Below are 14,185 nucleotides of genomic sequence, written 5' to 3'. Positions count from 1 at the left end.
CTTTTTTCCTCCCACCTATGAAAACCACAGATATGCAATTTATATATAAAATTAGTTATATGTTCGTAGGAGTATATTTTACTTGTTGATATTTTAGTGTTTAAAAAAATGAACAATCAACATAGCGATAAGTTATTTTAACTTAAGTTATAGATTAGTTGTGAATTGATGAATAATAGTGTGCCAAGAGGAATTAAAAATACCTTTTTATATACTAGCATCATATCTTTAGTGAAAAATTATTTCTTTCAACCTGAAAAAAAAAATAGATATGCAATAACTTTAATACAAAAGAACGAAAAAAAAAAAAACCTTAATCAAGATGAATGTATATATAATTTATACTATATAGAAAAAAAATATCCTTAAAATATGAGTTTAGGCTGCCTTTTTCATTATTTATTTTACCCTTCATTTAAACTATTTTATTTATTGGTTTATCCTTTAATAATATTATTTTAATTAATTTTAATAAAAAAATTAAATTCCATTAAAATAAGAAATATCTCACTACAATAGGAACAATATTATCAATATTATATATTAAGGAGATAGAGATTTTGGGCTCGAAACCATTGGAGGTATGGGTTTTAACCTTGTTATGCTAGGTAAACAAGGTTGAATTTTTTTAACGGAACCGGATTCCCTAGTTTCCCGGTTGTTCAAAGCTAGTTACTTTCCAAACAAAAACTTTCTCACAGCCACTATTGGTCATAATCCCAGTTATGTATGGCGTCGTATTCTTCGCGCCCGTTTCATTGTTTGTAGAGGAGTGCGTTGGAGCATTGGCGCGGACGGGACTATTCCTATTTTGGGAGAACCATGGGTTCTGAATGGAGAGTGCATTGATACTAATATCGTCGTAGCACAATATGTTCGTCATGTTACCATTGAAAACTTGATAGTGCCAACTGAGAAGAGGTGGAACGAGGTAGTTGTCAAACAAGTTTTTAGTGCTGAATTAGAAGATTAAATCATGAGCAGTACACCCCTTATTACTCATGTGCAGTCGGACCGTTTGATTTGGAAGGCAGAAAAGCATGGGAAATATTCTCCGAAGATTGCTTATCGTTTGTGTGTCGAGGAACTTATAGATTCTTCTCACCTTCGCCGCCCGGGAAATTGGTACGGCATTTAGAAGCTAAAATTACCTCCTAAGGTTCAAAACTTAGAATCGAGGATGTGCAGGGGTTGTTTACCTACGAGGATTCGACTTCACGACAAAGGTGTACAATGCCCTACAAATTGCGTTAGTTGTGTTTCCACTCATGAGGATCTAATACATTTATTCTTTGCGTACCCAATTTCTATCCAAGTATGGCGGTTGTCTGGGCTTTACTCTCAAATTCATCACGTTGTTTCAGCTGTTATTTTTCTATAGAGGCTATTTTCGCGTTGATTGAAACGTTACCCGTTGAAAAGAAACAATTATTTTCTCCTACTTTGTGGAGCCTTTGGAAACACCAGAACTTAAAGGGATGCGAGGACTTGACAAAAGATGTTGTTGTTGTTGTTGTACGTGCGCATGTGATGCTTACAGATTGGCAGCTAGTAAACATCTGCATCCCGACTGTGCGCATAGCTTCATCTCTGCGTGTGAGTCTCTATTCTGCTGAAGCCAATTCATCAATTGATCCTGGAGTTGAGCTATAAAGGCAATGTCGATGCGTCATTTTCTTCAACTTTTAACCGTACTGGGTTGATATATGCATTTGTGATGAGAAAGGTGCTTTTGTCTTAGCTAAAATGGTAAGTTTTCCTTGTGTATATCAGGTTGCAGTTGGTGAAGCCATGGGTTTATTTGAAGCTTTCCAATGACTTAGTGATATGTCTTTCAACAATATAGATTTTGAACTTGATTCTAAAGTTACATGTGATGCCTTCCATTCACGTCGAGATGATTTTTCTGAGTTTGGGCATGTCCTCGTGTAGGGTATTTATTGGCTGCATTGTTGCTAAAACAAATATCCTTGTTCTGTAAGTTGGAACCAAAGTTTCAACATGTGTTTAGGCGTCTCTGGAAGATGTTGGATGCGATGCTTCAACATCCTGGCACGGTTCAGTGTGCCTGAGTTCTCGTCTGTATGTACGCGCGCCCTTTATTGTTTAAGGAAACAATATTTCCTTAACTTATTGATCAAGAAACGCGCATATCATCTTAGAATCAGCTGTGGAATATTTCTAAAGTGTATTTTACATTTTAGGAAATATTTATTATTGTTTGGAACGATCCTATAAGCTGTTTATGATTCTTGTTATGATTCTTGTTACCGAGTTAGGACTTTCCAAATTTGTTAATGATTCTTATGTACCTTTATGATCCAAAAGTCACTTTTTGATAAAAAAGTCACTTTTTGATAAAAAAATATCGAACGGTTAAGATTAAAAGAACTAATAAGGTCTATGGTGGACTAACATTGTTTATGTTTCACTTTAGACATTTAAAATTAAAGTTAACAACCAAGCAACTTTGAGTTTTTCTATTCACACCCTATATATTTTTGGTTATATCCAGTTTTTTTTAAAAGTTTTTAATAATATCAAAATTGTCCTTTTATATAAATTTTCTTAAAATCTTGATTTCATTCATTGTCACTTTAAAATTTCACTCTCTTTCACCCACCAACGATCAAACAATCCTGATGTTCAATTAATCTCTATGGAAGATTAAAGAGTGAATCAAAACATCTTTCATTCATACTCGATTGCATATAAATAAGTGAATTTTTTCTTCTTTTTCAATAACGCTGGTTTCAATTTTCTTCTTCTTGTTCAACTGCACTGTACGACAGTTTCAGTTTTACATTGTTGAAGTTAACTTAAATTCAGTTTAAGTAGGTTCATGTAAACTTAGTTTACATAATCTACTTAAACTTAGTTTACATAACCTACTTAAACTACACTTAAACTCAGTTTACATGATCTACTTAAACTGAGTTTAAGTATGTACACTTAAACTTAGTTTACATGACCTACTTAAAATAAGTTTACATGTACATACTTAAACTGAGATTACGTAGAATTATTGAACAAGGTTGAACGTTTAAATGTACACTTAAACTCGGTTTACATGACCTACTTAAACCGAGTTTAAGTATGTACACTTAAACTCAGTTTACATGACCTACTGAAACTAAGTTTACATGACCTACTTAAACTGAAGAGGGATTTTAGGGTGTAACCAAGAAAAAAGGAAGATGCTTTTTGAAAATTAATTTTATGGAAGAGTAATTTTGTCATTTTAGGGTGCAACCAGGATTAAACAGGGTGTAATTAGAAAAACTCAGCAACTTTTTGACTAACCGAGCAAAACAAGGATCAAAATGTTGATTTTACGATTGATGCGACCAAAATGTAAATTGAAAATTACTTAGGGAATCAAAAATCCAACAAGCCTTTGATCTATTATGCACCCTTTATACTCGTTAAATAGATATTACCTATCAATTATAAGTAAATTTTAAGTTTTTAAGTTCATTCAATTAATAATGTATGTGATCTATATTATGGCTCACATACATTCATTAATTGAATGAACTTAAAAGTCAAAATTTATTTATAATTGACAACGGAAGGAGTATTCGAACGGTTTCAAGATTCTATGGAAACGTGCCACCTTCTTATTCTTGCTCTTGCATTTCATTCTCAACTCCCTTCGTAAGCTTACAGCTCAAAAAAACCACTCCCATTTAAATTTATTTGTCCCCTTTTCAAATTACTAGATGTATTAATTATTTTTTTCCTAAACATACCCCTAATTAATATTACTAACTTATCTTAAAATATGAAAAGTCAAATTTAATGCACATACAAACAAAGGACAATTTGGTAATATTAACATACAAAACAGACATATTAACTATACTGAATTTTTGTTTTTTTTTTTAATGTGAAAAATGTAAAGGAAATTAGGAACGGAGGAAGTAATTACTTGCGGTTTATGAATCAATCAACATCGTTTTGTCATATTGAAAATGACACTGCTTACACCAAAACTTGTACTAACTAATATGACCATTAATGCAGCATTGGCATTTTTATGACAATTAATGCCCTCCCCTAACCATATTTTCCAAAACACTCTTACCTACCATTCATGCTGTTTTAGTCGTTTTTAAGTCGATTTGTAATTTTTCATTATTTATATATATATGTTTATAACATAATAAAAAGTTTTTCCAAAATTAGTCTAATAGAGTAGCTATACATATTATCTGTGGTAAACTCCAATTTCTTTCTAAACTTTCTTTCTCCTTCATTTATCCCTTTCTTGACCTAGAATCATCCCTCTACATATTTTTACCCCTTTCTTTCAATCTAAATAAGTGGTTTTCATATATATCAACTTTTTCCTTTTGTGTTTTTTTTGATTTCGTCGTCTAAATGCGGCGTTGTGTTGTCTGTTGTCTTGTGCAACATTTGATTTCGCGTCTTGTCGTAGTGTTCATTTGATTCATATTGAAAGACCGACTTTAATCAATTACAAATTCAATCAATGATTTGGACGTCAATTTTGCAGATCTGAAAGCATGAGTATTTCAGTGACTTAGATTTTATCATAATATTTGTAGGCATTTTGCCATTTTATGCTATTAACTTGGATGTTGTGAGTTTGTTCGCAGATTCACCCTTTACATTTTTAACGATGTTTGTATTGATGTACTCTATCAATTTGAATAAATGCATATCATTTTTTTTTATGTTTGTCCAAAAAAAAAATCTAGAAAAGCCCCAAATTTAATTTTTTAGGTTGACATTTTCATTACTTTTATCATAAACATTTTAAATTTAAAAAATTCATAATTAATTCCTCTCATCTTAAAAGATTATATTTTTTTTGTAAATTTTTAATAAAAGATGCTTATGACATTTCATTAATAATAAAATATCAATACAACAAAATACATTAGAATAAGTGGTGTGACGACGGTGTGAACCACTTCATTTACTTGTCGTCGATTAAACTCAACATCTGAGTTTTTGAAGTAAGAGTTGAAAGGTCTTCTGCAAGCAATAATAACTTGTCCAAATTCAGTAACACCTGGACGTCGATGGTTGAAAGAATTGTAGTGAGCTTTGAGTTTAGGAAGAAATCGATATTGCCAAACCTCATGTCACTTAGCTACTCCAACGCATAATAGAGACTCATAGCTTCTCATACATTAACATCATGCGTATTTAGAATCATAATAGTTTTAGCAAGAATAATCACTCCATCGTCATCACTAAATAATCATTATACTCCTTAATTAAGTATTTACCATCACGACCTACTCGTATGATCTTTATACCTTTTTCAAAATTAATCTTTTACTCCATTGTCGAACTTTTTGAACAATTTCAAAGATGTTGAACTCGTGTCAAACACAGACGTTCACATCAACTAATTCATATACCAAAGTTAGATTGCTAAAAGTAAAAGGATAAGAGAAAGAAGAACACCGAATTCGTAGAGGTTCCCCCTTTTTTCCCTCCCTAAGGGTACGTCCTCTCTTTGTAGAAGAAAACGCTCTTCTACAGTATTCCACAATGTTGTTGAAAATGTTTAATTTATAAGAATATGATTATAAAGATTCATTTGATTTCCTAATCTTTTATGCTAAGAAATCACACACTACCAATCCAATCTATCAAGCTTTCTTGAAATTGAACAATCCACAAGGTCATCGAATTTGGAGATTGCATACATTCCTTCGATCTTCTACTCCAAGAAATCTTATTTGCTATACCTCTGCTTCAATCCCCTTGAACATTAAATTGTTTAGAAACAACCCCCCACAATTACCTTTGGAGGTGAAAAGTACATCTCTGTCCTTTAGATCCTTGATACTCCCCTAAGATTCTTGAAAGAAACCAAACTTGCATTTATCCAACAACACACTAACAATTTAGATCTCAAATCCTACCAGAGTTATTAGAAAGAAAAAAAATTAATATGAAGAAGTTGTAGAAAGAGAGAGTTTGGAGACCTTGGAGTTTTTTTGCAAATTAATTCTCTAATTGGAAAATGGGGGTATGAGGGTATAGGTAGGTGTGAGTAAAAAGAGCTAATTTTGCCTCAAAATAATGAGCATGAATCGAATCACTCTGAGCATGAACCGATTCAAATAGTGTAAAAAAGAAAATATGAAAGCTATGAAGATTAATATGAATTTCAAGAACTCTGAATCGATTCAAGCCATTTTCCAGATGAAGATTGAATCTATTCAAAACTGCATAAGCAAGACTTTGAATCGAATCATGGTTTCGAGATGAAGATTGATATGATTCAAATAACATTGATATGATTCATTGATAGGGGCAGGAATAGGCCAGATCACCCATCAGGGGCCTATGGCCCGGCCTACTTAAAGCTCGACTCGACCTAGCTCGTTTATTAAATAGGTTAGGCACAAGCTTTTTAAAAAGCTCATTAATTTAAATAGGCTAGGTTAAGGCTTATAGAAAAGCCTACTAGACCTATCTAGCCGGCTCATATATGTGTAATTATATATACTACAGTATACAATACACACATACTGACCTCTACAAAATGGATGTGCTAGCTCTACCAAATTTTATTGTTTATATATATATATATATATGAGTTAGGATCCCTTGACACCAGGTGTCAACGGATTCGTTGACACTAAATTTTATTGTATATATATATATATATATATATATAAAGTGGGGGAAAAATTGATGTACATGCCTTACAAAATTTTATTGACCTATTAACCTTTTAAAACAATATATGTTTATTAACCTTTTTATAAATAGGTCAAATGTTATATTTAAAATTGTTAGTATAAATTAGGTTTTTAAACAGGCTAACAGGCCAGGGCGGGCTTTTAAAAAGGCCATGCCAGACTTAAAATAAAGCCATTGATAGGCTAATAGGCCAGGCTTAGGCTTTAATTTTTTCAACTAGGCCTGACCTATTTAAGCAAAGTCCGGCTCGGCCCGGCTCATTCCCAACCCTAGGCATTGACCAATGTTTAGAAATCTAAGGAAGAAAATTAATCGATTCAAAATCTCCAAGGAATTATTTGGATCAAATCACACCAGAGAAGAGGAACACCGGAGACTAGTGATGATTTGATTAAAAAGTGCTCAACAACTATTTAAATCGAATTATAACCCTTAAATCCCTTCTACCTCTTTGTTCGAATTAACTTGCTTTACCTTTAGTTATGACCTAACCTTTATAAACCAAAGTTTTGATATGACTCCCTAATGTAACGGTGGGAAGTTCTAGTATTTATGCCTCAATAATGGCTATACTTTTGACTTCTCATAAAGATGAATCATAACTCTAACAATCATAATCATATTCAATCAAATAATTTAGTTATAAAATAAACAATTTACTACTATTATTGTTCGGGCGAAGACAAGATAGTTAATCCTAGCCTTACACAAACAAGAGACCTTCTGGTTGGAGAAAGCTAATCTTAAGTGGCATGTGGATGGTGATAGAAATACCAAGTATTTTCATAGGCTTACAAAAATTAAAAATAAAACTAAAATTATTTCATCACTGAGAAATGGTGAAGACATCATCACTGATCAAGAAAGAATTTCTGAGCATGTTGTTTCTTATTATAAAAATTTGTTTTTTTCTACTAACTATTTTTTGCAGGATCAGTCACTTGTCGAAGAGGCAATCCCAAAGCTTGTTGATGAAACTTCAAACAGGATTCTCACAATGTTACCATCAAAAGAAGAAGTAAAAAATGCAGTCTTTGATTTAAACTCAGATGGTGCACCTGGACCTGATGGGTTTGGTGCTTGTTTTTTTCAATCATATTGGAGTATTGTGCAGAAGGATGTTTATGAAGCTGTGCTTGATTTTTTCAGAACTGGTTTGTTTCCCACCAATTTCAATGCTAACTCAATCATTCTTATTCCAAAAACTCCCAATGCTGATAGTATTGATCAATTTCGACCTATTGCTCTAGCCAATTTCAAATTCAAAATCATCAGCAAAGTTCTTGCTGATAGGTTAGCAAAAATTCTTCCTAGTATCATCTCAAAAGAACAAAGAGGTTTTGTTCAAGGCAGGAACATAAGAGATTGCATTGCCCTTACCTCTGAAGCAATCAATGTGCTGGATAAAAAGTGCTTCGGTGGGAACCTTGCTCTCAAAGTAGATGTATCGAAAGCTTTTGATACTTTAAATTGGGAGTTTCTTATTCTTGTTCTCAAAACTTTTGGCTTTAATGAGTTATTCTGCAACTGGATTTGGTCAATTCTTCATTCTTCCAAAATGTCTATCTCTATGAATGGAGCTCAACATGGTTTCTTTAATTGTAATAGAGGAGTGAGACAGGGCGATCCCCTATCTCCCCTTCTCTTTTGTATTGCTGAAGAGGTGTTAAGCAGGAGTATCTCCATATTGGTAGATCAAGGGAAAATAGAACTTATTGCTGCTTCAAGGAATAACAACATCCCCTCACATTGCTTTTATGCGGATGATTTAATGGTGTTCTGCAAAGGGAAGGTCTCAAGCTTGGAAGCATTAAAATCTCTATTCACCAGATATGCTGCATGTTCTGGTCAAGTCATGAATCTGAGGAAATCTTTTATTTTTGCTGGTGGCATTACTGATTCTAGAATTAATTATATTGTCAACTTGCTTGGTTTTTCTGTAGGTTCACTCCCTTTTACTTATCTTGGGGCTCCCATCTTTAAGGGTAAATCTAAATGCATACACTTCCAACCTATAGCTGACAAGGTGAAGGCCAAACTTGCAAAATGGAAAGCTTCACTGCTCTCTATTGCTGGAAGAATTCAACTTGTAAAATCGGTGGTCCAAGGAATGGTTGTTCATACAATGTCTATTTATTCCTGGCCAATTAAAATTCTTAGAGATATGGAGAAATGGATAAAAAACTTCATATGGAGTGGTGATATCACAAAGAGGAAAATGGTGACGGTAGCTTGGAGGAAAATATGCACAGACTTGGAAGAGGGTGGACTAGGGCTCAAATCTCTCATATGTTTGAATGAAGCTACTAATCTGAAAATGTGTTGGAACTTACTCCAGTCAGATGAGCAATGGGCAATCATAATTAGAAGCAGAGTTTTAAGAGACCATAAATGCATTAATCACCACATCTTCTCATCTATCTGGAGTGGAGTTAAAGGTGAATTTCAAGTTATCATGAACAACTGCTCTTGGATAGTTGGTAATGGGAAACAAATAAATTTTTGGTCAGACTCTTGGTGTGGACAGATTCTTGCTGAAACTTACAACGTGCATGATCATATGCTTCAGCTGTTACCTAAGAAGTTGGAGAACTATATCAGCAATCACAATTGGAACATTTCAGAAGAATTGAATCAAAACTTCCCTAATCTGAGATCGTTGGTCTCTCGGATTACCCTTCCTTCTAGTGATCAGAGAGACACGCTAGTTTGGAATCATTCCTCTAAAGGTGACCTAACTCAGAAAGATGCATATGCTTTTAAAAAACATCACTTTCCCAAGATTAAGTGGGCAAAACTCATTTGGTCAAAGGATATTCCCCCTTCCAAATCTCTGCTTGTTTGGCGAATGATGCTAGATAAATTACCTACTGATGAAGTCTTAGCCTCCCGAGGATGTCATCTTCCTTCAGTGTGCTCTTTATGCTTGGCTCAAGAAGAATCCAATTTTCATCTATTTTTTCTATGTCAGTATGCAGTTAATATTTGGAGGTGGTTTGCTACTTGTTTAAACTGTCCTCTTCAGTTTCAATCTAAAGAAGAAATGTGGTCCACCATTAACAAATGCTCTAGCCCCCAAGGTAAGCTAGTTATTACTGCTGCAATGATCAATATCTTCAATGTAATCTGGTTTGCAAGGAACCAAAAAAGATTCAACAGCAAAACCATTCATTGGAGAACCTCTATAGCTAATCTTATTTCTAGCACCAACCTCTCTGGTAATAATACTCTTGCAACTTCCACTTCCAGCATGTATGATTTTACTATCATAAAAAAATTCAACATCACTTTGCATCCTCCTAGGGCCCCTCAAATCATAGAGGTTTTATGGCACCCTCCTATTCTAAACTGGATAAAGTGCAATTCTGATGGGTCCTCAACCTCTATCTCCTCCGGCTGTGGTGGTATCTTTAGAAACCATAATTCAGATTTTCTTCTTTGTTTTGCTGAGAATACTGGTCAAGAAGATGCTTATTATGCTGAATTATCAGGTGCTTTGAGAGCGATTGAATTAGCAAAACAATTCAATTGGTTCAATCTTTGGCTAGAACTTGATTCACTACTAGTGGTTAATGCTTTCAAGAACAAAGCCTTAGTCCCTTGGAGGTTAAGGAATAGATGGGATAACTGCTTGAACATTGTGAGCAACATGAACTTCATTGTATCACATATTTTTAGGGAGGGTAACCAATGTGCTGATCACCTGGCAAACATGGGTTTAACTTGTAATATTCCTTACATATGGATGCAGCTCCCTGGTAGCATTAGCGCTTTTGTATCTCAAAACAAGTTAGGGATGCCTAACTTTAGGTTTGTTACCCATTAAGGAGGTTTGGTTTGGCCCCCCTCCCTTTCTTTGTATTTTTCTCTTCCTCTATCTTTATTTTCGGTAGTCTAGTGTTTTGCTAGCTACTTTTTTGAAAAAGAAAAAAAAAAATCCTACACTGAATATGAATCTAAATAAATTCATATTCTAATAAGTTCAGACAATATCATAATGTAAATATCACCCAATATTTTAACTTTTTTTTAGAACAAGAGACCACTATTTATCCGTGAGATGATTTGTTGAAAATCTACTCAAAATTTGGATGTTGAAGTTCTGGAAAAGTCGTAGTACGATGACAAACATCGTAGTATGATTTTGGGTAGTTCAGGTTTGCGTAGGCACTGGAAAAATCGTAGTACGATGGGAGATATCGTAGTACGATTTTGTTGGATAAGGCATAGTACTGTATTGTTATCTGCTCCATCGTAGTACGATGGGAGGCACAGTAGTACGATGCTGCGAAATTCTGAACACTATTTTTTAGGCTTCATTCTTAATTTTTGAGGAAGAGCTTCAAGAGAGAAAAACTTGGGAAATCAAAGGAGGTAACTTTAGGGTTGAGGGTCTTTGATTAGGGTTCTCTTGGGGTGGGAAACATTGTAAACACCTTGGGTGAGTGAAAATCATTGAGTGTCTTGTTCATTGGTGAGATTGAAAAATGGATAGAAATTAGGTCGTTCTTTGTGAGCTTGTTGAAGCTAATTTCTTGTAACCCATTTGCATCTCTTTGTAAGAACACATTGATAGTGGATTGAAGAGAGCAATCTCTCCCCTAGAGTAGGTCATATTGGACCGAACTGGGTCAACAATCTTTGATGTGTTTGTTTCTCTTCTCTCTTTATCTTTTGCTTGTGGTTTTGAGGTTTTCACTTTGATTACTAGATTAGATCTAGGTGTTGTTATTATTGTTGTTGCTTGTGTTTACTTTGAAATTGGTTACTACTTTCCTTTGCTCCACACATCATAATTTGTATTGGTGTGAGTTTTGAGTCCGAATTTACAACATGATTGTATATTGAATCTATAATTTTTTAGAAACTATAATTTGTGAGAGCTAATTAAGCAAAACCAATACACATTAAGTAATTTAGTTTAATGCCTTAAAAATGTTATTTTAATTCTTTATAAATTTTAAATACTATATATGTATATAATATATAATAAATATAATAAGAAAGAGTGTAAAATTTTCTAAAAAGGTGTAAAAAAGTGCATTGAGCTTTCTGAAGATGATACATCATACACCAGTGTAGTTAATATATTTGCTGAGAAATTTCTAAAACTAATTTAAAGTATTGCACCGTGAGTGTATATCAAATAATCGTACAACACCTTTTGAAGAACAAGAAAATCATTTACTACCCACTTTTTTTGTTAAATTGCTTGCCATATTTTCTTTTTCATACTGCTTCATCAAAGTGTATGTGATGTTAGGAATGTTAGTTTCGTAAATTATAGATGATATCTACACTTTTTTTCCTTCCACCTGTGAAAACCAAGTTGGCATTGTTGCTTAGAAAATTATATATGACACCTTCTCTTTTTTCCCCTAACCTATGAAAACCACAAATACGCAATTTATATATCTTTCGAGTGTTTAAAAAATTAAGAATCAACATAGCGATAAATTTTTGTAACTGAAGTAAGTTAAAAGATTAGTTTTGAATTGATAAATAATGGTGTGATAAGAGGAATTAAAAATACCTTTTTATATACTAGCATTATATCTTTAGTAAAAAATTATCTCTTTCAACCTGGAAAAAAAAAAGAAATATGCAATAAAATAACTTTAATACAAATGAAAGAAAAAAAAAAAACTTTAATCAATATATATATATGGGAATGCTAATGCACACCCACTCAAAAATTAGAAGGTGTGCATGGTACACCTTTTTCTAGTTGGACAAATATATCCATGTCTTCCATTTATAAAACATACATCCACCGTCTTAAAATATAAGCAAATAAATCTCTTTTTCTTTGTCGCAAAATATAAGCAAAAAGGACAAAAAAAATTTCTATTTAATCTTGTTTTTAAAAAAATATCTATTCTAAGAAAAACTTTTGTTTATTCTATAAAATTAAATGCAAATTATATTCAATTTTCTCTCTTTCATTTTTTCCATAACCAATAGCCAATGGAAATTGTTTTTACATCTTCCTATAATTTTTTTTTAAAGAAAACACAAAAAACTATACTCCAAATTCTTATGTTTTAATTTTCTTAATAAGTGTGATTTTTTTTACTTATAATTTGAGACGGAGGAGTACAATGAAAGGGTAGCAGAGTAATTTAATTAACAAAACATAGAATCTCCAAGACACTGAATTATTGACATTGTAGATTTACTAAAGTGTGTGTTTTCAAATTGAATGTGTTTTTCATGCATGCTTATAAAATGTGTACATGCTTTACACTTATATAGCCTTTAGTGCGTGAAGAAATGTGTCTTTTATGGTATTAATATAAGTTGTTGGTTCAAAATTAATATACAGGTGGTTCTCGTCGGTGAAAGGACAATACTACTTAGCTGACAATACCATGCTTTATGAGTTGGTTATGACTTGATCTCCTCATTTGAAAGTTCTAACGGTAGTTTGTTTAATTCGTGTACCTTCAATAATTCAGCAGAATAATATTTCACTATAGCTGATTATTTTGCTTGAACAAGTAACACCTATTCTCTTTCTATTACTTATTGTTAATTTTAAATTTCTCAATTTAACTAGTCATACTTTACTACCACAAGGTTATATTTATTTACTACTTAGTTATTATAACTACCTAAATTAACTTCTATGACTACTTTTTTTTTTTTTTTTTTTACAAATTCTACGAGTACTTATAAGTGCTACTAATTATTATTACTGAATACTAATCATAATTCTAATGTAAACTAATCCTAAAAATTAAAGCTACTTCTAAAAACTACATAAGTTAAATTCGACTCGATCTAATTGTCTCTATGAACTTAACTCAGTTGGTAAGGATAATCCATAATATAAGTAAAGTCTGGGGTTCGAACCTCAGACACCAACAAAAAAGAAGACTCGATCTAATTATTATAGTTGTTATAGCGACCGTTATTAGTACTACGACTTCTAAAATTTACGAGTATTGTTAATTATTACCTAATTTTTTTTTTTACTACTCCTAAAACTGAAAAAAAAATTACAACTCCTAAACTGAAAATAAAAAGAAAATAAAGAGGTTAGTTCCTAAATAGATCAGAAAATAAAAATGTTTACTAAAAAAATAAGAAAAATTATAGAAATAAAATAAAACTACACTGAAAAGAAGAATTCTACGGTTAGTAACAACTGAAAATAAAACCCACCTAATAATAACTAAACTAGACCCCTTAATAATAATTAAACTAAAGAAAAAATATTTTCGGTATTTTTGGAATATTTTAAAAATAGAAGACAAAAATAAATAAAAATGAAGATTAAATGACAATTACGAATAAGTAAGTTAAATTGTCTTGTAGAAAATATCAACAATTCCCGACAACGACACCAAAAACTTAATGGTCAGATCTAGGAAAGTGTATTAAATCGTTTATCAAGTAATACGGGGTAAGTAAGAGTACCGTATTCACAAGGATTGTCGTTTCAACTAGGCAATTCATGTGATTTATTTGGGAACAATAAACCATAAAT

General features: G+C 32.4%; 1 protein-coding gene across 1 annotated transcript; it reads left to right on the top strand.

Moving 5' to 3' along the window:
- The first annotated feature begins 583 nt into the window (after positions 1-583).
- LOC120578020 (uncharacterized) lies at positions 584-10,519 on the top strand. The gene is made up of 5 exons (XM_039830100.1): positions 584-608; positions 702-931; positions 1,010-1,125; positions 1,365-1,596; positions 7,625-10,519. Exons 1-5 carry the CDS (start codon positions 584-586, stop codon positions 10,517-10,519), a joined length of 3,498 nt encoding a protein of 1,165 aa, XP_039686034.1.
- Positions 10,520-14,185: the final 3,666 nt, after the last annotated feature.

This window comes from Medicago truncatula, chromosome 1 (genome assembly GCF_003473485.1).
Source record: "Medicago truncatula cultivar Jemalong A17 chromosome 1, MtrunA17r5.0-ANR, whole genome shotgun sequence".
Lineage (NCBI taxonomy): Eukaryota > Viridiplantae > Streptophyta > Magnoliopsida > Fabales > Fabaceae > Medicago > Medicago truncatula.
The sequence above is the reverse complement of the archived record's forward strand: the minus strand, read 5'-3'. Positions and strand labels throughout refer to the sequence as shown.

Coding starts and splice junctions, on each gene's coding strand:
- LOC120578020 (XM_039830100.1), top strand. CDS start 584: ATGGGTTTTAACCTTGTTATGCTAG. Junction 932..1,009: donor CTGAGAAGAGGTGGAACGAG/GTAGTTGTCAAA, acceptor ACTCATGTGCAG/TCGGACCGTTTGATTTGGAA. Junction 1,597..7,624: donor GCATAGCTTCATCTCTGCGT/GTGAGTCTCTAT, acceptor TATTTTTTGCAG/GATCAGTCACTTGTCGAAGA.